The sequence below is a fragment of the Bos grunniens genome, chromosome 4, assembly GCF_055505025.1.
Source record: "Bos grunniens cultivar Pamir isolate PY7600 chromosome 4, Bosgru_T2T1.0, whole genome shotgun sequence".
NCBI lineage: Eukaryota > Metazoa > Chordata > Mammalia > Artiodactyla > Bovidae > Bos > Bos grunniens.
The window spans coordinates 53,937,370-53,963,485 of NC_141168.1; the positions used below are offsets into that span (position 1 = coordinate 53,937,370).

General features: G+C 41.8%; 1 protein-coding gene across 16 annotated transcripts in view; it reads left to right on the forward strand.

The window, feature by feature from the left end:
- PLEKHA8 (pleckstrin homology domain containing A8) overlaps positions 1-14,974 on the forward strand; it is a 94,902-nt gene extending 79,928 nt beyond the window's left edge. For 6 of the 16 annotated variants that reach the window (XM_086396421.1, XM_086396418.1, XM_086396419.1 and 3 more), the window contains exons 13-14: positions 3,644-3,705; positions 9,166-14,974. In XM_086396421.1, the coding sequence (XP_086252547.1) occupies positions 3,644-3,705; positions 9,166-9,363 (260 nt within the window). In that variant the 3' untranslated portion in view covers positions 9,364-14,974. Of the gene's footprint in view, positions 1-3,532; positions 3,706-4,995; positions 5,894-9,165 lie in introns of those variants that run through there. The other 10 variants (XM_086396424.1, XM_086396425.1, XM_086396422.1 and 7 more) reach the window with 4 other exon arrangements.
- The last annotated feature ends 11,142 nt before the right edge of the window (positions 14,975-26,116 follow it).

Sequence of the window (26,116 nt, forward strand, 5' to 3'; positions counted from 1 at the left end):
AAGGCAGAGCAACCAGAGATCAAATTGCCAACATCTGTAGTATCATTGAAAAAGCAAGAGAGTTCCAGGAATACATATGCTTCTACTTTATTGACTACGCTAAAGCTTTTGACTGTGTGGATCACAACAAACTGTGGAAAATTCAAGAGATGGGAATACCAGACCATCTGACCTGTCTCCTGAGAAATCTGCATGCAGGTCAAGAAGCAACAGTTAGATCCAGACATAGAATAACAGACTGGTTCCAAATTGAGAAAGGAGTACGTCAAGGCTGTCACCCTGCTTATTTAACGTATATGCAGAGTACATCATGTGAAATGCTAGGTTGGATGAAGCACAAGCTGGAATCAAGATTACCAGGAGAAATATCAATAACCTCAAATATGCAGATGACACCACCCTTATGGCAGAAAGCAAAGAGGGACTGAAGAACCTCTTGATGAAAGTGAAAGAGGAGAGTGAAAAAATTGGCTTAAAGCTCAACATTCAAAAACAAAGATCGTGGCATCGGGTCCCATCACTTCATAGCAAATAGATGGGTAACCAGTGGAAATAGTTCAGTTTAGTTCAGTGGCTCAGTCGTGTCCAACTCTTTGCAACCCCATGGACTGCAGCATGCCAGGCCTCCCTGTCCATCACCAACTCCTGGAGTTTACCCAAACTCATGTCCATTGAGTCGGTGATGCCATCCAGCCATCTCATCCTCTTTCATCCCCTTCACCTCCTGCCCTCAATCTTTCCCAGCATTGGGGTCTTTTCCAATGAGTCAGCTCTTCACATCAGGTAGCCAAAGTATTGGAGTTTCAGCTTCAACATGAGTCCTTCCAATGAACACCCAGGACTGATCTCCTTTAGGATGGATTGGTTGGATCTCCTTGCAGTCCAAGGGACTCTCAAGAGTCTTCTCCAACACCACAGTTCAAAAGCATCAATTCTTCGGTGCTCAGCTTTCTTTACAGTCCAACTCTCACATCCATACATGACTACTGGAAAAACCATAGCCTTGACTAGACAGACCTTTGTTGGCAAAGTAATGTCTCTGCTTTTTAATATGCTGTCTGGATTGGTCATAACTTTGCTTCCAAGGAGTTAAGTGTCTTTTAATTTTATGGCTGCGGTCACCATCTGCAGTGATTTTGGAGCCCCCCAAAATAAAGTCAGCCACTGTTTCCACTGTTTCCCCATCTATTTGCCATGAAGTGATGGGACTGGATGCCATGATCTTAGTTTTCTGTATGTTGAGCTTTAAGCCAACTTTTTCACTTTCCTCTTTCACTCTCAAGAGGCTCCTTCGCTTTCTGCCATAAGGGTGGTGTCATGTGCATATCTGAGGTTATTGATACTTCTCCTGGTGATCTTGATTCCAGCTTGTGCTTCATCCAGCCCAGCATTTCTCATGATGTACTTACTCTGCATATAAGGTAAATAAGCAGGGTGGCAATATACAGCCTTGACATACTCTTTGTTCCATGTCCAGTTCTAACTGTTGCTTCTTGACCTGCATATAGGTTTCTCAAGAGGCAAGTCAGGTGATGTGATATGCCCATCTCTTTCAGAATTTTCCACAGTTTATTGTGATCTACACAGTCAAAGGCTTTGGCATAGTCAATAAAGCAGAAATAGATGGAAATAGTGGTAGACTTTATTTTCTTGGGGTCCAAAATCACTGCAGATGGTGACTATAGCCATGAAATTAAAAGACCCTTGCTCCTTGAAATAAAAGCTGTGACCAACCTAGACAGTGTATTGAAAAGCAGAGACATTACTTTGCTGACAAAGTTTCATCTGGTCAAAGCTATGAGTTTTCCAGTAGTCATGTATGGATATGAGAGTTAGACTATAAAGAAAGCTAAGCACTGAAGAATTGATGCATTTGAACTGTGGTGTTGGAGGAGACTCTTGAGAGTCCCTTGGACTGCATGGAGATCCAACCAGTCCATCCTAAAGGAAATCAGTCCTGAATATTCATTGGAAGGACTGATCCTGAAGCTGAAACTCCAATACTTTAGCCACCTGATGTGGAGAACTGACTTACTGGAAAAGACCCTGATGCTGGGAAAGATTGAAGGCAGGAGGAGAAGGGGACGACAGTGAATCAGATGGTTGGATGGCATCACCGACTTGATGGATGTGAGCTTGAGCAAGCTCCAGGAGTTGGTGATGGACAGGGAAGCCTGGCATGCTGCAGTCCATGGGATTGCAAAGAGTTGGACATGAATGAGAGATTGAACTGAACTGATCCTGAAAGTATTAATGAAGCCTCACCCAAATTTTAACAATAAACATTGATAAGAATTACATCATTTCAAAGCTAGAGGGCTCAAATTAATTGTAAACTGTGTTTAAGCTTGCAGCTATGCGGCCTGGCTGTGTTGCTCAGTAAAATGCAGATACCTGATGTCATTTGGCAGTTCTGTGAGCCACACTGTGTTTTGCTGCATAGGAACTTGTTGTGGTTTTGGTGTCTAGGTCTTTTTTGTTGTTGTTGTCATTATTTTAACCTCTGCTCTTGTTACAATTTAAAATGTCTTTGTATCCTATTATAGTGTCACCCAAGCATTGATTAAATGGCGATGGTGCTTGTAGTAGTGCTGAAACTAGCCCATGAAAACAAACAAGTTTGGAATAAAATGTAGATGTGGTAGAACATGATAAAGAAGGTCAAACAACCCCCATGATATTCTGCGCTATAATTTAGGAATGTGAGGACTCTGTAGACCACTAAAGATGATTCTGAAAAAATAAAATGGAGCATTGAAATAAAAATGCACTGTGGTGATATAGAGCTGTGCCTCCTGAGAGAATGTTTATTCCTGTAGAAAAATCAGTTTTCAGTTTGGAATATATTGAATTATTCAAATCCTTCAGGAACATATCCCTTGCATAAAATGCAGTCATCTTGTTCTTGAGATTATTTTTTGTAATTAAAATTACTATATAGAAGTTTTTTAATCTCCTAAAACTCATTAGGGGAAAAAAAAATAGGTTTTTATCTTTAAAGTCTAGAATATGAATTGACTTTTATTAATAAGCCTCACCGGTTACTTTATATCTAGCTTAATAATTTCAAGCTGTTCCATAATAGTTTTCAAAGTTCTAGCTTTAACACTGTATATCCAGGGTTATGGAACATCTAGGACTAACATATGACATCCCAGAATAGAATGTTAGAATTGAAGAGAACCTTAGAGAAAATTTTACAAAGAGGAAAAGAGATGGTTAGAGAGGTTGGCTAAGGGACTGGCTCAGGGTCACACAACATTTCAAAGAACTGCATTTTTCTATTTTTATAGTGTATTTTAAATTATATTCTCCACATGACAATATCCTTTCCTCCCTTTTTACTTCCTTATATGTATTGAATTTTCCAACCATAATAATAAGCCACCGTTCAGCTGTATTGACACAGGGTAAGAGTGGAAGTATCAAAATTTTTTTTCAATTTTTCTTTAAAAAAAAATCTCTGGAGGCTTGTTTTTCCTACTCAGGACTTTTGGAGTATATAATCTTGTAATTAAGTTTTTTCCCTCAGTTTTTAATGCCTATAGGAATATGCTGCTATGTACATTAGAAAGGACATGATGCAAATAACACATCAAATCCTGATGAAATTGTTCCTCACGGAGTATTTCTTCTTTCCAAGATAACGCATATGGTAAAACATTGCGGCAGCACCATGGCTGGGTCGTTCGAGGAGTTTTTGCGGTAAGCAAGCCTTCTGCCTCCTGATGTTCTGATGGTCACAGCAAGGTGTTTTGTTTCGCTTTGTGTGTGTGGTGGTTCTGTTTGCTTTGTTTTTGAGAATAAGAACAAAATGTTGCTTATTTCATTGAAATCTGTAAGTCTGTTGTGTGGAAATGTTGGCAATAAACAGTAAGAAAAGACTTAGAATGTGCTTCACCTTATCTAGTTCCAGGGACCCTGAGATTTGTCTCAGAAGTGGCTGCCTTTCGGATGAGGTAGTAAAGACTGTCAGTGTAGACTAGAGATCACGCTCTGAGGGGAAACCAGGGGTGGTTTCAAGCCCATAGCTCCCTCTGCTGCCTGTCAGGGTCAGGCCTGTTAATTCTCAGATTTTAGTTAGTCTTTTTTCCTCAACTGAATTGTATCTTTGAATATTAACTGACCTGGGTTGCCAGTGGCTAGAACTGGAAGCCTCTTCTTCCCCAGTTATTTCCCTTGTGGAAGTGTTTGTATTTGTGTGTGTTGGCTCCTGTTACCTATTATTCCTTCCTTCCTTGCATGACCTGGGAAGAACACACACCTGAGAATCATATTTCTCAGGTGGACAGATCAATTTACCTGCTTTGTAAAATAGCTGGAGCAGATGGCCCCTTTCTGTCAGCAGTAATATTCTGTAATTCTTCTGTTGGGCGAGAGGTCAGCCATAGTCATGTGCAGCCATGAAAAGGCTGAATCTCATGTCGTGGTACAATAGGAAATGTCAGAGGATTGAAAATAGCTTGCAGATGAAGTCTGTTACTAATTTGCCTAAGTAAGAACTGTTCAGGTCATGATTTCTTAGGAGACTGGTAAAGAAAGTGGGAAGAATTTATGGAAGAAAGCAAATTTTAGTGAAAATGAAACATTTTACTGTTCACTGGACTAGGAGCCAGACCAGTTGCAGCCACAAACTGCTCACATTTACCTTCAGTGGATGTTTAATAACGTAATAATAGCTTCCGTGTGGCTATTGGACACTTAACCATGTATCAGACACTGTGCCAGGTACTTCTGTGTTCATTATCTTTGGGAATCCTTAGGATTAGCTCCCACTGTTGTACAAGTTCAGAACTGTTCATTTCAGTCCCAAAGTGAGGCAGTGGCAGAGCCCAGGTCTAAACCCAAATCTGTCTCCAAGGCTGGTGCTCATCCCACACATCACAGCTCTCCACAGTGAAGACAGAATGATTGAGAAACTGCTAGTGAGAAATTAGGCAAAAGATGCTGCTCCATTCGTCAATCTCCCTGAGTAAATACTGTGATTGCCTGCAGGTGTCTGACGTCCAAGTTCCCTTGGTGAGATGAAAAGCCGGGAAACATTGAGTTGCCTCATTTGTAAGAAAAATAAATGTAGTTTTGTTTTATTTGTTATTCCAGTAGAGAGGGCAGAGTTTAATCCTGAAATATTGATGATCCAAGAGACATTGCCAACAAGCATGAAGCTATAGCAGAAAATGTATCATGAGCATAAGTCTTTGAAAGGACATTTTAACTTACAGCATTTTTCTAAATAATTTAGATTATGTAGTAATTTAGTAATTAATCTAATTTAGTAATTTAGATTCATTGTAAAAATAAAATGTATAGAAAAATAGGGTAAAACTTAAAATTGTCCACAGTCTCACTGCTTTATAATAACCATCTTCAACATTTTTGTGTTTTGCCTTCTTTGCTCTTATTTTCATTTATTTAACATATTCTTTTCAATGTTGTTCTATTTCATTGTGTATATTTATATAAATATCTACTAATAGATATTTATATTTTTATTTTATGTGTATAATTATTATTTTGTATACTTACTCTGTATATGCATGTAAGTTTTTTTGACACTTAACTGGTTGTATAGTTTTGTATTGTTTTTCTCCACTTTTTTAGTTTTTATACTTCCTAGTTGTATTGAGGAATAACTGACATATGTTACTGTATGTTTAAGGCACACAGCATGGTGGTTTGATTTAAATGTATTGTAAAATGATTACCACAATAGGTTCAGCTAAATCCATCTTATATAAATACAAAAGAAAAGAAAGGAAGAAGGAAAAATTTTTCTCCTTGTGATGTCAATTCTTAGAATTTACTCTTTTCACACGTTTGCTCTATATCCAGCAGCAGTATTAGCTGTAGTTGTCCCCACTTATTTTTAGGGATTGCCTAATATTTCCCCCAGTATAGAGGTACCATAATTTATTTGTTCCAAACCTTTGTGTTGGAAATTTCAGTTGCTTCCAAGTTTGTTTTTACAGATGAAACAGCATCTGTTTTTATGCATTTTTGACTAAAACAGTTATTTCCTCAAAATAGATTCCTGGAAGTAGAATAGCTATGTCTAATGCAAAGAACTGAAACCCCAACTTAGAGCACTTGCCGTGCACTGGATGTTGTTTTAGGCGCTTTACTTACATAAAGTTATTAATCTCATAGCTCTGAAGTGGCTTCTCCTATTTTCCCTGCTTATAAACGAAACCTGAAACACATGGGTGTGAGGTATTAACACCCAAAGTTACAGGAAAAGAGCATTTGGAAGACTCTTGATGTTACTGCCAAGAGTTTTTTAATTTGCTGATTTTTAAGAAAATAGATTCTGTTGAGCATTTGGTAACAGCATTATTAATAGAGGAGCTTCCTTTCAGTCTCTCTCCTGTTATTCTCCAAGTCATCCCTACTTTGGGAAGTTTATTGAGTTTTCTAATGTCCTGATTAAAATCATCAGGGGCAGATCTAACTAATCTTGGTTGCTCAGGGAAATATCTTTTACACTCACCGAATCTGACTGACTTAACAGCCAAATATTGGACTTTTATCTTCAAACAGTTATGGTCTGTGGAGCTGATGTCTAGTCTAGGCTCTGTCTCTTTCTGTGGCTCTCTGTTTTGGCTTCCGCTTCAGTTGAGTTCTGTCATTGTTTCCCAAATAGACTCAGCTGCATCATTGTTCCCTAGGAACCTTTGAGAAATGCATTGTTGTGGGCTCCACTCTGGAGAAACTTTAAACATTTTTTATTTTATGTAAATATACGTACGTAGTTTTATTTTGCTTTTTATCACAGAGTCCAAAAAGGTTATATAACAAAAAATGGCAGTTTGTTCCATACTTCCCAGACTCTCTAAAAGAGGCTGCAGCTTTCAAATGCTTTGGCTATTTCTTCCAATACTTCTGTAATTCTAAAACTATTTACTCTTCTCTGTGGCCCTATCCATTTTAATTAATGTTGATTTCTGTTATAGATTAGAGTTTGCCACCTCAGACCTTACTGCCACTACTTCCCCTCCTCTGCCTCTACTTCCCCTGTATAATTATATCACAAGTCAACATGATCATGATGAGCCAAAATTCTATGACTTTTTTTGTTCTTTCTTATATGAGTTTTATATTTTTCTCTGTACCATGAATTCTTTCACATCATCATCATTTTGAACTTACAAATGTATTGGACTATCTGTATTTTTTTTAGAACTTTCTAAACTCTTATTCCAGTCTGATTTGTTGTACTGCTGTTGTCCTAGAACTTTTGTTCATAAATTTCCCTATACTGAGTCCCCACCTCACCTTAATTTTATTTCCCAAGTCCTGTGACTTCCTATTTCTTGATCTAATCCCTTTTTTTTGATGATATCCAAACTCTAGTAGCTTCCTAAAAAAAAGGAGTGCAAGGGAAGTAAATTTTTGAGTTCTTGCATGCCTGAAATTGTCTTTATTCTTCCCCCTTTTTCCTAGAGTGTTGCTTTGGCTGGTGTAGAATTCTAAAGTGAAAGTTGCTCAGTCGTGTCCAACTCTTTGTGACCCCGTGGACTGTAGCCCACCAGGCTCCTCTGTCCATGGGATTCTCCAGGCAGGAATAGTGGAGTGGGTAGCCATTCCCTCCTCCAGGAGGTCTTCCCAACCCAGGGGTTGAACCCGGGTCTCCTGCATTGCAGGCAGATTCTTTACCGTGAACCACCAGAATTCAAGGTTAATAGTAATTTTCTCTCAGAACATTGAAGGCAGTCCTCTGATGTCCTCCAGCTTCCAGTGTTACTACTATAAAACCTGTAAAATCTAATGTGTGTAAACCGCTCCTCACCTCCTCCTAGATGCTTTTAGGATCTATTCCTTATCCCCACCTTCTAAAATTTCACCATGTTTGCCTTTGGGTCTTTATCATTCATTTTGCTAAGCATTTGACTGGGTCTTTAAATCTGGAGACTCATATCCTTCTGTTCTGGGAGATTTTCTCTCATGATATTTTTGGGCAGTTGCTTTTCCTCCGTCCTTTGCTCTCCCTTATACCCCTACCATTATTTGAGTGTTTATGATGTGCCAGGTAGTGGAGTAAACGCATCCTGCATTCCCATTAATCCCTCAAACAAGGAAAGTGCTACCAGTCATCTTCTGCGGACAAGGAGACTGAGGTTCTAATTTAGTCCCCTTGCTTAAATTCCTCAAGCTAACCTGTAAAAGAGTTGGGATTCAAGTCCAGGTCTCCTCACCTAGAGGCTGTGCTTTAACCACTGCATAATGCCAGTCACTCTCCAGTTGCAGAAAGGGAGAGGGTTGATTCTCAAAGACTTTCAATATAAGGAAGCTCAAGAAAGCAATTGCAAGATTTTTTTTACAATCTATTGAAGATTTTAAAAGCCTCCAGAGAGCTCAGGGGAGCCAAAACTAGTAGATGCCAGAGAACAGATTTCAGGACGCTTAGGGAACAGTTGGCCTGCAGAGAGAGGGGAGCTGTAAGGAGCTTAGGAAATCTTTCTTCAGGGAAGCAGTGTGGTTGGTGGTGTGGTTGAAAAAGCAGAGAGATGATCCTAAGTTCAGATCCTGGCCCTGGCACTCATTAGCTGTGTGATTTCCATATGTAAAATAAAGGATATAGATTGTACTGGGTTCTTACAAAGATTAGCTGGGATAAAATACGTTAAAGCATCAGCATGCAAGCAAACCATAAATGTTAACCCCCTTCATTTTTAGAAAATGTTCACAAATACAAAGGAAATCTCTACATAAAGGTGAATGGGACATAGGTAAAGAAAGTGTGTGGAGATGAGATATAAACAGGATGATGAGCTGCTCCACCAGGCTGGCCATGTGCCAACAAAGACTGTGCAAGCAGCATGCGTGCAAGTCATTCTTAGCACTCCACGGGAAGAGACTGGATCACTGTGAATGAGAAAGTTTGAGCTTTTCTCAAACTGTTCTCCTCTCACCATTCCCTGACTTGATGGGATTATTCATCCTCAAGATAGCCCAAGAAGATATGTGCTTCTTCAAGCATTAAAGTGATTTGGTTCTTGAAACATAATTGAAGAGTCCATGAACTGAAAGAATGCGTGCCTGTTTTTTCACTCGCTCGCCTCAGCTCTGTGTATGTGTGTGACTGTGTGCACGCATGTGTTTGTGCATGAGTATAATGTGCAAGAGAGCATGTCATGGTGCAGCTTTTCACGAGCAATTCTTTTGCAGTTAGCTCTGAGGGCAGCTCCATCCTATGAAGATTTTGTGGCTGCATTAACCATTAAGGAAGGCGACCACCAGAAGGCAGCTTTCAGTGTTGGGATGCAGAGGGACCTCAGCCTTTACCTCCCCGCCATGGAGAAGCAGCTGGCGATACTGGACACTTTATACGAGGTCCACGGACTGGAGTCTGACGAGGTGGTATGACATCTGCAGGGTAGCGCTGCCTCCTCACTTCAGGGAATAAAGTTTGCTAAAGTGTTTTGTTGCCCGACTTAAATTTCCAGCAGCAGCTCTAGCCCTCTCCAATCTCTTACTTGGGGAAAGGAGAGGGGAAGGAAAAGCCTAGTGCTTTTATATATAATTTTTTCAATGCTGTATGTTTTGTGTGTTTAAAAATCAAGGTGCTATATATTTAGTTCAAAAGGCCTCATGGAAAAACAAATTGTAGCTGTTATATAGATGTGAACAGCAAGTTATAAGAGCAGATTTGACAATGAATTTGTTAGTATTAGGTTTTGTTTTTAGCTTTTAGTTTTAATGGGCCACCCAAACCCAAGCTGAAAATGAGCAATTTTCTGTATCAAGGACTATAACTCATAGCCATTATTTCAGTCAACTTAGAATTAGTCTAAAATTTTCAAGGAGTTAAGCCCCTCTGTTGAAGCTATTGAAAATGTAGAGTTTGCTATTCCTAGGTGTTCTGCAGAGAATTCTCTTCTCTGTGGCTCCATGGGCCAGAAGAACCTGTGTATTCAACACATCCGGTACACTGGTGACCAAGCAGTGCCATCTCTGAAGAGATGAGTGGTATGGCCTTGCCCCGAGCCGGAGGATAGTATGGGAGAGGTGGGTGGGTCATCTGAGGTGACCCCTGTGCAGTACACACCCTTCACCGCCTACTTTCCCCTGCATCATCTCAGTTGGACATCACAGCAAAACCATGGTATTCAGGGATTATTATTAAACTTCATAAGTAAGGTTTAGAGGTCAAGGGATAGGCTCAGTCACACAGCTGCTAAATGGAGGAACCACGTGATTTCCATGTGTGACCTGGACCACATCAAAATTACATGGAAAGCTTGTTTGAAAATTAAATTCCCAGGCCTTACCTTGACCTGAAGAACCAGAATTGTGGGAGTAGGATTCAGGATAATAAACCTTGAGTTTGAATAAATTTTACAAGGTATTCTTGTGCAACAGGGTTGAAGAACTATGAGATTAAATTCTAGTTTATGGAATTCCCAGTCTTCTGCATGAACTAAATGTTTGTATCCTTTCTTGGAAAGAGGAGAAGGCTATCATTGAAGTGAAGTAGTTAAAAGGAGAGTGAGACGTGGAGCGAGTTTACTCAGCAGCTTTCTTAACCGAACATGCAGACCTTGGTGTTGTCCCCGGGGGCCGCAGTTCCGAATGTGCTCTCTGACCAGTCTTGGCTTAATCACCAATGGTGCAGAGCAAGCTAAATGCAGCTGCTTATCTGTCTCAAGAGTTTTGGGACCATGTCACAGTTTAAAAGTGGGATTTTTAAGTCTTTCATGAAACAACCCGAAGAGTGTGATGTGATGCCAGGACTGTGGCCTCAGTCCCTCAGTAAGTCAGCCTGCCAGGAGTGGGCGTGGGAGAGAGGCCACGGGTGCCTTCTGTGCCAGAGGCTACTAGCTTAAAGTCGCTGGAAGGAAAGGTCCAACATGAGCTAGCTCCCCGGCTGTAAGTGGTGTTCCTTTGAGGGGCCCAGGGGATGCTGCTCCGAGGGCAAAGAGAACCCTCTCCTTGGGTGAGAGGTTGCTGTGGGGAAGGGTACTGATTTGGTCTTTTTGTCTGTCTTTAAACAAACGAGTGGGCAGTTAACGTAGCTCAAATTATTGAATTGGGTACTCTGCACAATAAGGACTTGTGGAAAATGCTTAAACTTTAGAAAAACAGCATCGGATATTTTAAGGCTGGAGAGAGAAACAGTGCTGAAGTGACATTGATTCTTTCATATTTTAGCACTTGCTGTTGGCAGCTGCCAAGGCATGTGTGTTGTCTCCTCCACTCCCACAAGTAATTAGCGTGCATCTCCTTCTCTGGCTAGTGTGGGCATGATAGCAGGACTCGGGGATAATTTAGACTTCCTGCCCTTCACAGAGCCTCCTAAAGGCAAGGAAAAAGCCACCTGCCTTTGCTTTACGTTGAGTGAATGCACATCAGCTATTGTGCCATCAGGTGGGGAGGCTACCTGGAGACTGTAAGTGTTGTGAAGCATGACCATTTTGAGCAAATGCTGGTGCTTCCTGTCACCTCAGGTGAACTGCTATGGTCCCTGGCAGAGGTGGGCTCATGGAATATACCTCAGATTTTCCACCAAGGCTCTGAATACACACAAAAAGAAAGCTGCTCAACATAACCATTTCACATTTATATAGGTACTGCCTTGGTATATATGATCCAGTTTTCTGGAGAAGATTTCATATTATCTGGGATCTTTGATCAGAGAAGCTTGAGTAACTTGAATAAGTCACATTATCTACTCAACACTTTTCCAGCCCTGCAGAAAGGGAGTAATGTTTTTCAATAGATATTTTCCTTACTGCAGCATGTTAAGTTTACCTGAGATGCATAAAGCTCTGAAAATTGAACTATCATCATACTAGATGATAAATTCAGTTTGACCTGAAGCTTGGCACAGTCAGAGCTTTATCCTGGAACTATACTATTTGCTTCTCCATTTTACTTAAAATCACAATTTGTGCTAATTTGCATTTACTATCTAAGAAGAGGACAAAGAGAAAAGAGAGTTAAGGCTTTCTCTTCAGAATCCTCCCAGGATTCCTGGGGCTTCCAAGCTTTCTTTCATTCTGACAGAGGAGATGGGAAAATGGTATTATGTTTGTTGGTGGAGTAATCACCTTGCTCAAACATTTTTAGGATTCCCTTTCTAGATTAACCTTTAGAGAGATCTTGAAGGAAAATAAAAGGTAATGTGTCTTCTAGGTATCATTAGAAGCTAATAAGTAGCATTTGAACAATCTCTCACAAGGTACTTTGATACATATAATTTCATTCATGTCTATACTTCTTCCCACGGCAGAAGCCAGGCCTTACACTTAGGAGGGATTAACGTGTGTTTGTCTAACTGAACAAAACAAAATCCTTTCAATGATGGCAATTTTTTCTCCTTTGAAAGCAAATTTGATTCATTATATCTAATCTTGGCAAAAATGCTAAGTTAGAGGGGGTACCTTTTGGGGAAGAAACCACCTTGTGTCTATGAAGTGCAGATGATTTTCTCATCACCTCTTGATCCAGCTCTACAGGAAGTTTAGAAGTGGGGCTCTTGGAATGTTGAGCACATCTATGCCCAGGAAATTGACTTTGAAAGGCAGCATTTGTTAGGATGAATAAGTAGTGACTTCAGGGGCCTTGTCATCATTATTTGTGTGTCATTCTGAATATAAATCCTCCCCAAATATCATATTCCATGATGAGGGATCTCCTTTTCTAATTGTTGTGAATAGTGCCCTCATCAGAGTACCAAATCCATCCCTTTTTAAACTGTTTTGCTCCATTCTTCAGCAGCAGCTTTCTAGCACATATGTGGAGCATCTGGCACAGGCCTAGCCAGGGTCAGGTGCCCAGCCTATAAGCATTCTCTCTTAGTCTGCAAGAGCTTCTTAAAGAACCTCTGTCCCAATGTATAGCTGTGAAGCAGGTGACCATATGGTGTGTACCATCTAGGAAAAGTGATATGTTATTAGATAAATGCTGCTGGAAAGATTTGCAGTCTTCTCTTTTTGATTATTAATTACACACACACACACACACATATCCATCCCTAAAGTTAATGCTTTTAGTTTTCTATTTTCGGAAAAGTGTTTTTAAGTAGGAAAAGCTTGTGGTAGGGACCAATAAATAAATTACGCTTTTCTTTATTAAATTTGAAGTAAACTAAAAGAGCTGAAGCAAGAGGTATCTTATTAAAGAAACCAAATCTGATGGTGAAAAATCAGAAGAAATATCATTTAAGTCAGTAAAGAAAGTCAGAGGGTTATGAGCAATACAAGATGTGATTTGGGGAGCTTTCTGGAAGAAAACTGTTCTTAGGTTTTTTTCCTACTAAATGACCGTGTACTGTAGAAGTTAGTTCCATGATGGTACATTTCTGAATCCCTTGCTTCTGATTTTAGTTGTTTTTTTTTTTTTTTTTTAATAATTATTCAGCTTTCCTGTCTTCATGTTTGATTTCTTTTTTTTTTTTAAGTGAACCTTTAAAATTTTTTTTAGATTTAGAATTCATGGGTACAGTACATTCTAAGCCATTGTTCTGTTAGCTGAGCTCACGTGTTTTGTCTTGGAATGCCTGACTTCCATGCTCTTTGTGATCTGGTGGAGTCTGTACATGAGCTTCAGTGTCAACAGCAACCCATGTCCCTATGACATGCATGTAGAGTGCTTTACCTGGAAACACGCTCTGCTTCCGGGCAGCCCTTCATTGTCTGCAGTTGCTTACTCAGGGGTTCATAATAATGACATAAAAATCCCCACTAGCTGTCTAATAGTATTTTAAGACTGCTTATCTATTAATAGGGTGTAAGGGTCCTTTCAGCAATTCCATGAGCATACTGTTCACTGGACCTCCTCTGGAAATGCCCCCAGACCTGTCCTGGCACAGGCAGTAGCCTGCGTACAGAGGCCATCTGCACGATTTCTCATCGCACTGCTGCCTCAGGGCACTTGGAAGTGACCCTCAGCAGTACAGTTGACACAAGCATTGATCCTTCTTCTGCACTGTTTCTGTATAACCTTTCATTTCAAAAGGAAGAAACATAGCACTACTCTGCGGAGCAGAAGTTTTCCAAATTCTTTGGTTACCCTTTTTAATCAGTTCTCTTTCAGAGTGAACACATGTTCTCAGCTACACTATGTGAGAACACAAGAAAGAGACCTTGCTTGTTCTAAGCACTAGACTTTCTATTTTATGTATTTTAAAGTCCGATCGTATTTCCTCCCAGACTTTGTAAACAGAAACCACTCTGGGATGGTTGGTACCCCTAGCAAAGCTGATCTCATCCACAGATTCCCACATATCTGTGTCTATTTATAGGTGTATTATGGAGTCAGTTGTGACAAGAAGGGTGATCTGGAAGTAATTCTGTTGCTTCCCAGAAGGCTAATGAGCCAGTCTCGTGGCATGTTTGATGCGTGAGTCCCCGGTGTCATGACAATTTCACTAGAATGTCAGTAAGCAGCCCAACTACCTCATGTGAAATTGGCTGTGGACAATCTGTGTCAGATGAGACATGTGTTAAGGTTGATTTAATCTGGTTAATAGAATGGACAACATAATGTCTCTGTAAAGAAGAAACACATTAGACCAGATGCCAAAGGCTACTATGTACATAGATTTCCTTGGATTGCTTTTTAAAGTCAGTGTTTAATTCTGCCCCCAGTATTCTCATCTCAGTTGGTTGTGATTTCATGGATCCATGCACTTTGAATATCTGTCACATGCAGTCCTATGTTACTTGTTCTTGTCCTTCAACATTTTGAGTGAGCATCATAATGACAGTAGAAAGAAAGTGACTGGTGGTTTGTTGATTCCTTAATTTTAATGGACATTTACTTAGAATATAATGTGTTGGAGCCTTTAAGGATCAACTGGATAAATGAGAATTTCATGTTTAGGTTTCATGTAAAACTCTGTCCAAGTTCATACTCTGTATTTTGTGGGAAGGGGGAACAAGGGAGGGATTTACTTTTTTTGCAAAAGTATTTGAAAACATTTGTCAGATTTTATATTCATTAGTTATAATAAACTTATTTTTCAAGTATTTTATCAAGTGCTTCTCTGGAAGATTTTTGTGTGGGGTTTTGTTTAGTGAATATACCAGTAATAAGTATCATTTACTGGAACACATACTACTTGCCAGGCATCATCCCAAGCTCTTTACAGATATTAATTCACTTAATCCTCCTAATCAGCTTTTAGGGCCAGTACTGTTATTAACCTGAAGTTACAGATGGGAAAACTGAGGCACAGTTGGGGAATCCCCTGGTCTTAGATCCCACAGCTGATGAGTAGAGCCAGGCTACACACTCAAGCAGCCTAGCTCCAAAATCTTTATAACAAACCACTTAGACCTAAACAAAAAATAATTTTGAAGCATCAAATGGCCACTACAATGGCATTGCCCAGGGTATTCTAAGCAGGCTAGAAAGACCAGCTGCTGTCACAGGTGGCTGTGTTCTTCAGCCTGGTTTAATTCTGTTTTCAGAGAAACCACAAATGCAGACCAAAGAGATGAATTTGCTGTGCAAAATGTTTGAGTTGCTGTTTGGTTAATTAGTTTACATGCAAAGCAGATACTTCTTTTTGTCTAAATCAGTGGTGCTAAGGTAAGGTTGCACTTGTCAGGTGTTCACTCTCATATACTTGCTGGTGGATGTTAGGATGCCTGCAGATAGATAGGTGCATGTGGCTGGCACTGGAGTGCAACCCTGTCCACACCACCTCCTCAGGGAAGCTTCCCGCCTGTGCCCACTTGAGGCCTCCTCTCCAGCCACCTCTTTACATGAGCTGGGCTGTTTAGAATTGGGACAGGGAGGTTTGAAGGCAGAGAGAGAGAAACCAGCGAAGTGTGGTAGTGTTGGAGCAAAAGGGTCCTGTGGAGTCTGAGCTGGGGTAGCCATGTTGGGTCACGTGGAAGAGAAGGGAGAAGAGAAGGCCAATGGGGAAGGAAAGGATGATGCAGGCGCACTAGAAGCAGGGACGAGGAATTAGATAGTCGCCAGGCACCAGCAAAACTCTGTTGAAGGCCAACTTTCCCTTTCCCACTTCTAGCTCCTGCCCCAGAAGTCCTCCCCTTGAGAACTGTGTGGCTTTACAATAAGACCCCAGCCCTTTTGCTTACAGTGCTTTCAGCAGGTGTATCTAAAAGCACGTGTGTGTCTTTGTTCCACACCGAATATGGGCAAATCCACAAAAACCCAAGTAACATACACTGAAGAACCACCACCACTATCATTATTTTCACAGTGTAAAGTGGAAATGCCCATCCAGACCTGAAGTCAGTTTATGTGGGTTCTGCTTATTCCAAGTTATGTGCAATTCCCCTACAAAACTCCAGGAGCCTTTTTGTAATAGCTTTGTTCTTATCATAAGCATCAGTTCTGCCAAAGATGGTGGTATAACCAGGTGACCACCTCCTGCCTTCTCCCATACCTGCTGGGAGTAGAATGCTCAGAGAGTGTGAAGAATCAACTGCTCCACGCTGGGGTACCTGGAAACCATGACAATACAAGCTTCCTGGAGGATGAACCAAGGTGGGTTCAAGAGACCATGTTTGGACATCTGTCCTGATTTCTAGCAGACAGGGGAGTAAAGCTGCTTTGTGCTAATTTTAGGAACCAGCTGAGGAAAAGCAACAACTGCTGCTTCCTATTCTTCCAGAACCTGCGAATATGGGTACGTTTTCTACCTGTTTTATTACCTTCTGCAAGAACATGAATACACTTGCAAGATCTATGCTTAGTGGCTGCAGTGGAGGAAACTCAAAGAGCAACAAGGAAGAGAACCATCCTACAGTTAATATTTTTATTCTCACATTCTCATGGGTAGCTTAGAGATGTCCAAGACCCTTTTTATGAGCATACATATACATGTGTCTGTATCCATTCACACAGACACATCTTGACCATTGTCATCACCATCGTTCCAGAAGCACACAGTGGAGAGGTGCGTTTGGAGCAGGGATGGCTTGCTTTGATAAGAATTGATGAGTGTTGATGGTCTGACATCAGCATTGAGATCACAGTGACTGGTTTACTCTGTAAACACATTTCCTTCCTCAGAGAACAGGGCTGTCACTTCTATGCAAACACTGAGTGTGACCAATGTGAGGGCTTTTTGCTTTGACTTGACAGTCCAAGTTGTTGTTGAAAAGTTTTTGGATGTTTTAAGGGTCAGACCCTGGCTCAGAGGCCTTCATGAGATCACCTTAGACATTCCCCTGACCTTTGTGCTTCATTGACCAAATCTCTTCCCCTGGCTTTTGTGAGTCACTGGGGGAGATGGATGATTCTCTGCCTGCTGCTGCTGCTGCTAAGTCGCTTCAGTCGTGTCCAACTCTGTGCGATCCCATAGATGGCAGCCCACCAGGCTCCCCCATCCCTGGGATTCTCCAGGCAAGAACACTGGAGTGGGTTGCCATTTCCTTCTCCAGTGCATGGAAGTGGGAAGTGAAAAGTGAAAGTGAAGTCAGTCAGTCATGTTGGACTCTTAGCGACCCCATGGACTGGAGCCTACCAGGCTCCTCCATCCATGGGATTTTCCAGGCAAGATTCCTGGAGTGGGGTGCCATTGCCTTCTCCGGATTCTCTGCCTAGTTCTTCCTAATTTAGACCTAGTTCATTTCCCTTGCTAAATTAACTCATCTCCAGGCTTCAGAGAGCAGCCTCCATGCAGACAGCCCTGAAATTACACTTCAGGTGCAGGGTGCTCACATGGATTGTGGCCTTGGAGCTCCTATCCAGACCCACCTACCTCCTGATCATCAACCCTTAGATACCCTACCTTCATCTGAAACCTCAGTTCCAGATGTGGTTGCTCCTTAAGCTTTGTCATTTAAGTCAGTGACACCACCATTATTCTAGCCTCTGAGGCAAGAAATTCAAACACCCTAAACAACTCCCTCACTTCTTGACTCAATTTGTTACACTCCCAGTGGCTACAGCCTTGATCTCTGAATTCTGAGCTCTTTCAACCTGTTACTGTCTTCCAAACCTGATCCTTGATGACTCCATGCCATGGTTCAGGTTCCTTTACAGATTTGAAATGCCCTTTCCCCTTCCTGAAAACCCAGATTGAGTCTCTTCAGAAACTATCCAGACACAATAAATCCCAACCATCAATTTCACCTCTAAACACATCCTGCACTTCTAGATAATACTGCATAAATTAGAACTTTAAAAGGATGGGAAGTGTGACTACATGGGAACTTGACTAGTTACTACTGTAGCCGCCTCCCTCACCGAATCGACCTTCACCTTCTTCACAATAGTGTGCCCAGCGCCCAACTGTGCCTTCCTGTCCATGGGGGACCCCAGAACTGTCTTAGCAGTCGGGCCTCACCTGCAGTGGTGCTCCCTGTTTTCTCCAGGTGTGTTAGTTCTGTTATCCAGTTAGATAAAAATATTTTGAACCAAAGTCATACACATATCTTCAATTCCTTCTGCTTCCTTGGCTGCTCACGTAATATTCTGACCACTCAGAGTATAAATAATTTATGTTTTTTAAAAATATTTTGCCTTTGTTAATACAGGTATAAAATGTTTTGTAACTGGTACTTATGTGTATCAAATTATGAACAATCAGAAGGCAAAATCTGGCTCATAGTTCTCAACCCTGTTCAGTCCTTCCATCTGAGTCATTAAAAAGAATTTAAAAACAAATGACTAAAAACACTGATATATAGGCCCCTCCCAGACCACTTAAATCAATCTGTAGAATGCAGCCTTTCACTTGTGTTGCTAAAACCTCCCCAATGATTCTAATAGGCAGCCAAATTGAGAACTCCAGAACTGCTGGTTTAGGCCTTTAAAATTGTGCTTTGGGGTCTTTTAGGATAAATAAGGCCGGATCACAGAACCTCCATCCCCTAAAGCCTAACAAAATGAACTACCAAAATAAAAATTTAACCAGTACAAAATTTCACCAGCGATGAAACGAAAGGAGCCCAATCTTGTCACTATGCCCTAAACTTAGAAATATAATTGCCAAAGAAAAAGACCACGTTTTCTGGCAAGAATGAGAAGGGTTCCTGATGCTGCCCCTATTGGGGAAATTTGCAAAATCCAGAATTTTCCTTAAAATCTCAGATTTTGGAAAGAAGATTGGAGAGTTGGGCACTTTCTCTGAGTGGGGCTAGTCTGTGTGTGTGTGTGTGTGTGTGTGTGTGTGTGTGTGTGTGTGTGTTTAGGGAGAGGGGGTTTTGCTGAGGAAAGATGGGTGAACAAGAGACAGGAGCAAGCAGCCCATTCCTAATTTAAGGAAAAACCCACATCCCAAGGGTCTTTTGTCTTCCGTGACAAGAGTAGTTATCTCTCCTCCATTTGGAGTTCATGGTGCTGCAGGACTTACTGTAACCAGCAGAGGGCAGAGCAGAGCCCAGCTCCTCCAACAAAAGCCTGTATACACAGCTCTTCCTCCCTCCCCCATACAGATGCACACGGACAGGCAGGGCTCGGGTTTGGCTGGTACACACTCGTGTGACTGTGCTGACTGTTATAATATCGAAATGCTTCTATGCTGCTGCTGCTGCTGCTGCTAAGTTACTTCAGTCGTGTCCGACTCTGCGCGACCCCATAGACGGAAGCCCACCAGGCTTCCCTGTCCCTGGGATTCTCCAGGCAAGAACACTGGAGTAGGGTGCCATTTCCTCTTCCAATGCATGAAAGTGAAAAGTGGAAGTGAAGTCGCTCAGTCGTGTCCGACTCTTAGCGACCCCATGGACTACAGTCTACCAGGCTCCTCCGTCCATGGGATTTTCCAGGCAAGGGTACTGGAGTAGGGTGCCATTGCCTTCTCCAACCAGGAAGTAAATAACCACTATCTGAAGTGTCTCCACTTTGACTCCAGCTCCTCTCATGAGAACGATCCAACTCCAGACCACCCCACAGTCTACTATCTAAAGGGGCAACGTGGTCTAACAAGGCCCCTGCTGCAGAACTGTGGTCAACCTCTTTCCTGCTTATTCAATGTCTGTGTCATGCTAGTTATGAAATACTTTTAATATCATCCATGAAGAAAAGTATATAGCACACAAGCACACAGGGGAAGAGAAAGAGTTGTCAGATGAGATGGAAATACGCCAAGTAGAATACACCAACACTGTGTCAGAGCAAATAAATGGTCTGAACAGACCTACCTACCTTAAGCATGAGCATATGTAAATAAAATGACCTGGTAACCACATAAATATGCTACAGGCAGCAAAGGCAACAGAGTGGGGAGCAGAGGAAACTAATAAGAATTTACCTAAGAGACACAAGTTCCTACAGGTGTATTGTATTCTCAAAGAACATGAATTCAGTAAAATGGTTCAGTCGCTCAGTTGTGTCTGACTCTTTGCAACTCCATGGACTGCAGCATAGCTTTGACTAGATGGACCTTTGTTGGCAAAGTAATGTCTCTGCTTTTCAATATGCTGTCTAGGTTGGTTATAGCTTTGCTGCCAAGGAGCAAGTGTCTTTTAATTTCATGGCTGCAGTCACCATCTGCAGTGATTTTGGAGCCCAAGAAAATAAAGTCTGCCACTGTTTCCATTGGTTCCCCATCTATTTGCCATGATGTGATGGGACTGGAATGTTGAGTTTAAGCCAGCTTTTCCACTCTCCTCTTTCACCTTCATCAAGAGGCTCTTTAGTTCCTCTTTGCTTTCTGCCATAAGGGTGGTGTTATCTGCATATCTGAGGTTATTGCTATTTCTCCTGGCAATCTTGATTCCAGCTTATGCTTCATCCAGCCTGGCATTTTGCGTGATGAACTCTGCATATAAGTTAAATAAGCAGGGTGACAATATATGGCCTTGATGTACTACTTCTTTCCCAACTTGGCACCAGTCCATTGTTCATGTCTGGTTCTAACTGTTGCTTCTTGACCTGCATACAGATTTCTCAAGAATGAGATAAAAAGTCAGATTACAGAGCTAAGGAAACAACTTGGCCAAAATAGCATTATTATAGAACATATAAATAAATTAGAAATAGCAAAAAACATGGTTGAAAATGGAATTGGTAGCGTGCAAGAAAAGGCTTGAGATGATTTCACGTGAATGAAGAATTTAAAAAATAAAGATTAATTCCTGAGGGGACAATTATAGAAAGACAAAGATATTTGAACATTAACGCCCCAAAAAAGAAACTGAAAAATTCACTGAAAGATAAATAAGACAGAAATTTTTCCCTGAAATGAAGGAATGAATCTTCAGATCGAAAAACTACATATGTTCTAGAGAATCTTACAGAAAGCACTTGACCCCTAAAACATAGCTCGATGAAATTAATGAACATCAAGAATGAAGAAAGAATTCTTTGCTGATTAGGAAGGAAATCCAAAGGGTCTCAAACTTCTTTACCGCCAGATTTAGTGGCTGGAAGCCGTGGAGAAATGTTTCCAAAGTTCTGAGTGGAGAAAAAGGAGTGACTTGGTATAATTTTTAATTTATTTTTTTAAGTGAAGTATTTACAGTGTTGTGTTCATTTCTGCTACATAGCACAGTGGCTCACTTATACTTGTATACATTCTTTTTTGTATTATTTTCCATATGGCTTATCCCAGGGTATTGAATATAGTTCCCTCTGCTACGCAGTAGGACCTTGTTTATGTATCCAGTATGTAATGGCTCGCATCTGCTAGTCTTTCCCCCACACCCCTTCCCGCTTAGCAACCACAGGTCTGTCCTCTGATGACTCTGGGTCTGTTTCTGTTTCCCAGATAGGTTCACTTGTGTCATAGTTTAGATCCCACCTGTAAGTGATGTCATGTGGTATTTGTCTTTCTCTTTCTGATTAGCTTCACTTACTCTGATAAACTCTAGTTGTATCCATGTTGCTGTAAGTGGCATTATTTTATTGTTTTTTTTATAGCTGAGTAATATTCCATTATATCTGTGTACCACATCTTTATCCTTTCATCCGTCTATGGACATTTAGGTTGTTTCCATGTCTTAGCTATTGTGAATAGTGCTGCTATGAACACAGGGGCGCAAGTATCTTTTTGCTGCTGCTGTGGCTAAGTCGCTTCAGTCATGTCTGACTCTGTGCAACCCCGTAGACGGCAGCCCACCAAGCTCCTCTGCCCCTGGGATTCTCCAGGGTGGCTAAGTTGCTTCAGTCGTGTCTGACTCTGTGCAACTCCATAGACGGCAGCCCACCAAGCTCCTCTGCCCCTGGGATTCTCCAGGCAGGAATACTGGAGTGGGTTGCCAGGTCCTTCTCCAATGCATGCATGCGTGCTAAGTCGCTTCAGTCTCATCCAACTCTGTGAGACCCCATGGACAGCAGCCCACTAGGCTCCTCTGTCCACAGAATTCTCTAGGCAAGAATCCTGGAGTGGGTTGCCATTTCCTTCTCCATGTATCTTTTTGAATTACAGTTTTATCTAGATTTATGCCCAGGAGTGGGATTGTTGGATCATATGATAGTTCTATTTTTAGTTTTCTGAGGATTAAGTGTATTATTGCCAACCAAGTTGTCAAATCAAGTACTCTTAAGCATGCAGGAACTTAATGCAATACCCATGAGCCCTTTTTATGGGGTATATATCTATGTTTATAAACATGTCCTCTATTTTCTGTAAAATCTGTGTCTGTGTTAAAAAAATAAGTCAGGAATGATATTTAACTAAAGTTAATGATGGTTAGTTTTACATAGGTACTGATTTAGTTTTATTTTTTTCTTTATAGTTTATTATATTGCTTTTGTTTGATAACTGTGCTATCCTTTTATTTTAAAAATAGGGGGCAGGAGGCCTATTCTAAAATAAGACTTATACAATCTAAAGCATTGTATAATGTGGGTGGACCCCTGGTATATGCTGCTCCTTATACATCATTTGCTTTGTAACTCCAAGTGAGGAACTTTAAATTTTTCACTTAATCACCGCACTTCCTTTTTTCCCACTGGTTATTTTTCATGCATAAGCTGCTGTTTCTTTACTCACATATTATTCATCTAAATATCCCGTCTTATACAACTCCTGAGTGTTATATTCTTTGGGGCTAAGGGGGGAAAAAATGGAATAGCAGGATGGTACCTACTGACTTGCCCGGTGCATCTGAAACATGAAAAAATAGAAAAAAGAAGCCATTTGGAGTAGCTGACAGTCATCTTACAGGAGAAAGCCAGAAAGACTCAGCAACTTGGGAATTTTGCACATGAATTGGCTGCAGTCCATTGGAGATGCTGAAAGATTTCTTTCTTTGTGCTTCTGAGCTTGGAAATAAAATGTCAACCCTTTCACTGCCCGAGTGAAATTGCTGGGCAGTAGAGCTATAGTTCAGTACTAGCTTGTGCTGATCAAATTCAGCTGCCAGGGATGGCAGATGGGAGAATGCAGCAGTCACCTGTCTTCAGTAAGCATTTGTTTTCAGAACCATTCAACATTATGTTAGTGGAAATTCACGAGAGCCTGATATTCTACTATGGCTTGTGTGAGAGCAGGACCGTTTTATAAAACCCCAAATCCTTGACTTGATTAGAATAGAAAGATAATCACTAGATTATAGAACTGGAAGACTCCTTCATCTGTAGTGGTCATAATCACTATCCCAAAAGGTTGTTATCAGGATCAAATCAGGAATTGTGCATCATGTCAGGTCGCACAGTGTCTAGGTGAAGGTAAGAGCTCCAAAAATGATGGTGGTGATAGTAATAGTTGTTATTATTCCTGTTTCAACAGGAGGTAGAACTTTAAAGGCCATCATGGAACTTCCCTGGTGGCCCTGTGGCTAAGACTCTATGCTCCCAATGCTTCAGGCACCCACGTTCAATCTGTGGTCAGGGAACTAGATCCTGCATGCTGCAACTAAGATCTGGTACAGCCAAATAAATATTAAAAAGAAAAAAAAAGGTCATCATGCCTGGAGTTTTCCTGGCCAAATACACCTTTTCTTCCTTGGGCCACTTGTCCCTGCTGTCACAGAGGATCCAATGCTGCCTCTAGGGCAGGTCCCCTCCCTGCAGTGACTGTCTCGCCACTTTCAAAAAGGAGACCTTCACCTATTTCCGTTTCCATGGAGACCGTGGCATATCCTCCCTAGCCTGAGCTCTAGAGCCAGCTGTGAGGCTTCATAGCTATATCCCGGTTGGAGGATTCTGGAAGAACTCACAGGGCATTAGGGTGGACCTGACACTTTGTATAGGATATTCCCCCTCCCTCCAGAGGACATCTAATATATTTTTCTGCCCTAATCTCCTCTCCCCTTGCTCTGGAACACTTATTTCTTTGAGTGACAGCTCCTTCACTACTGTGAGTTCTGCTTGGGCCCACAATCACAGTACCCAGCCCTCTGGCCACAGCAGAGTGCATGTGGTCCAGAACGGGCTCATCGTGGGACTTCTCCAGGACAATGTATTTGGACACTTGGAGAGAGTATCCCTGTTATGGACTGCATGTTTGTGTCCCCCCAAGTTTATATATTGAAACCCCTAACCCCCAGTGGGATGATATTAGGAGGTGGGGTGTTTTGGAGATAATTAAGGTTAGATTACATCATGAGGATGGGGCCCTCATGATAGGATGGGTGCTCTTATGAAAGGAAGACAAGGAGTCTCTGCCATGACCAAGAAAGCCCATGGAGGAAGGGGACCCCCACCAAGAATCAACCAGGCTGCCCCCCCGATCTCTGACTAACAGCCTCCAGAACTGGGAAAAATAAGCGTCTGTTGTTTAAGCCAGAATATGGCATTTTGGAATAGCAGTCCCAGCTGACTAAGACATCGTTTTTTTCTAGGGTTACCAGCCTGGGGTGGCAGAAGACACTTATTGGCAGCCTGCCTCCTTTGGCTGTGTGGAGGCCTGTGACAGGAGGGGATGGGGGCAGCAGAGAGCTGAGGATGGCCACACAGAGGGTAGACAGCGAGAAGATGCAGACAGACGCTGCTGAGTGCTGGGTCAGACGAGGTCTGGGGCCATCTCTGCCAGCCCTACAAATCAACATACAAATCATCACTTCCCCCTTCATTTAGAGCTAACTGGAGTTGGGTTTCTGTCACTTGTAACTGTGGGAGGCCTAAGAAATTTTCAAATGAGTCCAAGACTTTGGCTAGATGACCATATTCTCTCTCAGTGCTTTTAGCCTCCACATAATACATGGATGTTATCTTTTGTGGTTAATAGAAGGAAAATGAGCAATGTGCTTAAAATGAGGGCCAGTCGGAGGTTCGATTAAGTCATAACTATTTCGTTCTGCAGCAGCACCAGCATGCTGGGCTGAGTTTTTGCTTTCTGTTAGCCTTTACTTCCTTCCTCAATTACAAGCAATGAATTTTTGTGTACCACTCAGAGAAGGCAATGGCACCCCACTCCAGTACTCTTGCCTGGAAAATCCCATGGACAGAGGAGCCTGGTAGGCTGCAGTCCATGGGGTCGCTAAGGGTTGGACACGACTGAGCGACTTCACTTTCACTTTCAGAACTGTGCCAAGAATTTCATACATAGTATCTCATTTAACCCTCAGAATAACTGGGAGGTATGTGCTAGATCTTTTGCCACCTGATGCAAAGAACTGACTCAGTGGTAAAGACCCTGATGCTGGGAAAGACTGAAGGCAGGAGGAGATGGGGACAATAAAGGATGAGATGGTTGGATGGCATCACTGACTCAATAGACACCAATTTGAGCAAGCTCCAGGAGTTGGTAATGGACAGGGAAGCCTGGTGTGCTGCAGTCCATGGGGTCACAAACAGTCAGACATGACCGAGTGACTGAACTGAACTGAATGTGCCCAGTCGCTTTAGTCGTGTCTGACTCTTTGCGACACCATGCACTGTAGCCCGCCAGGCTCCTCTGTCCTTGGGATTCTCCAGGCAAGAATACTGGAGTGGGTTGCCATTTCCTTCTTCATGGGATCTTCCTAATCCAGGGATCGAATCCGCTTTCTTAAGTCTCCTTGCATTGCAGGCAGGCTAGTTCTTTACCACTAGTGCCACCTGTGAAGCTCTAACTAGGAAGTACATGCTATTATTTTTAACACCGTTTATATATGAGGAAACAGGCTTAGAAATGCAGCTCCATCTGTCCAGGGAGCATGTGTGTGAGAGGTGGAACTGAGCTGTGAAGCCCAGACAGGCGGACTCTAGAGCCCACATCCTGGGTGCTCAGTGACTGATGTCTTTTACAGAAGACACCTGAAGTTGGATCCCAGCTCTGCCGCACCCTGCCTGTGAGGCTCTGCACAAGTTACCTTCTCTGAGTTTC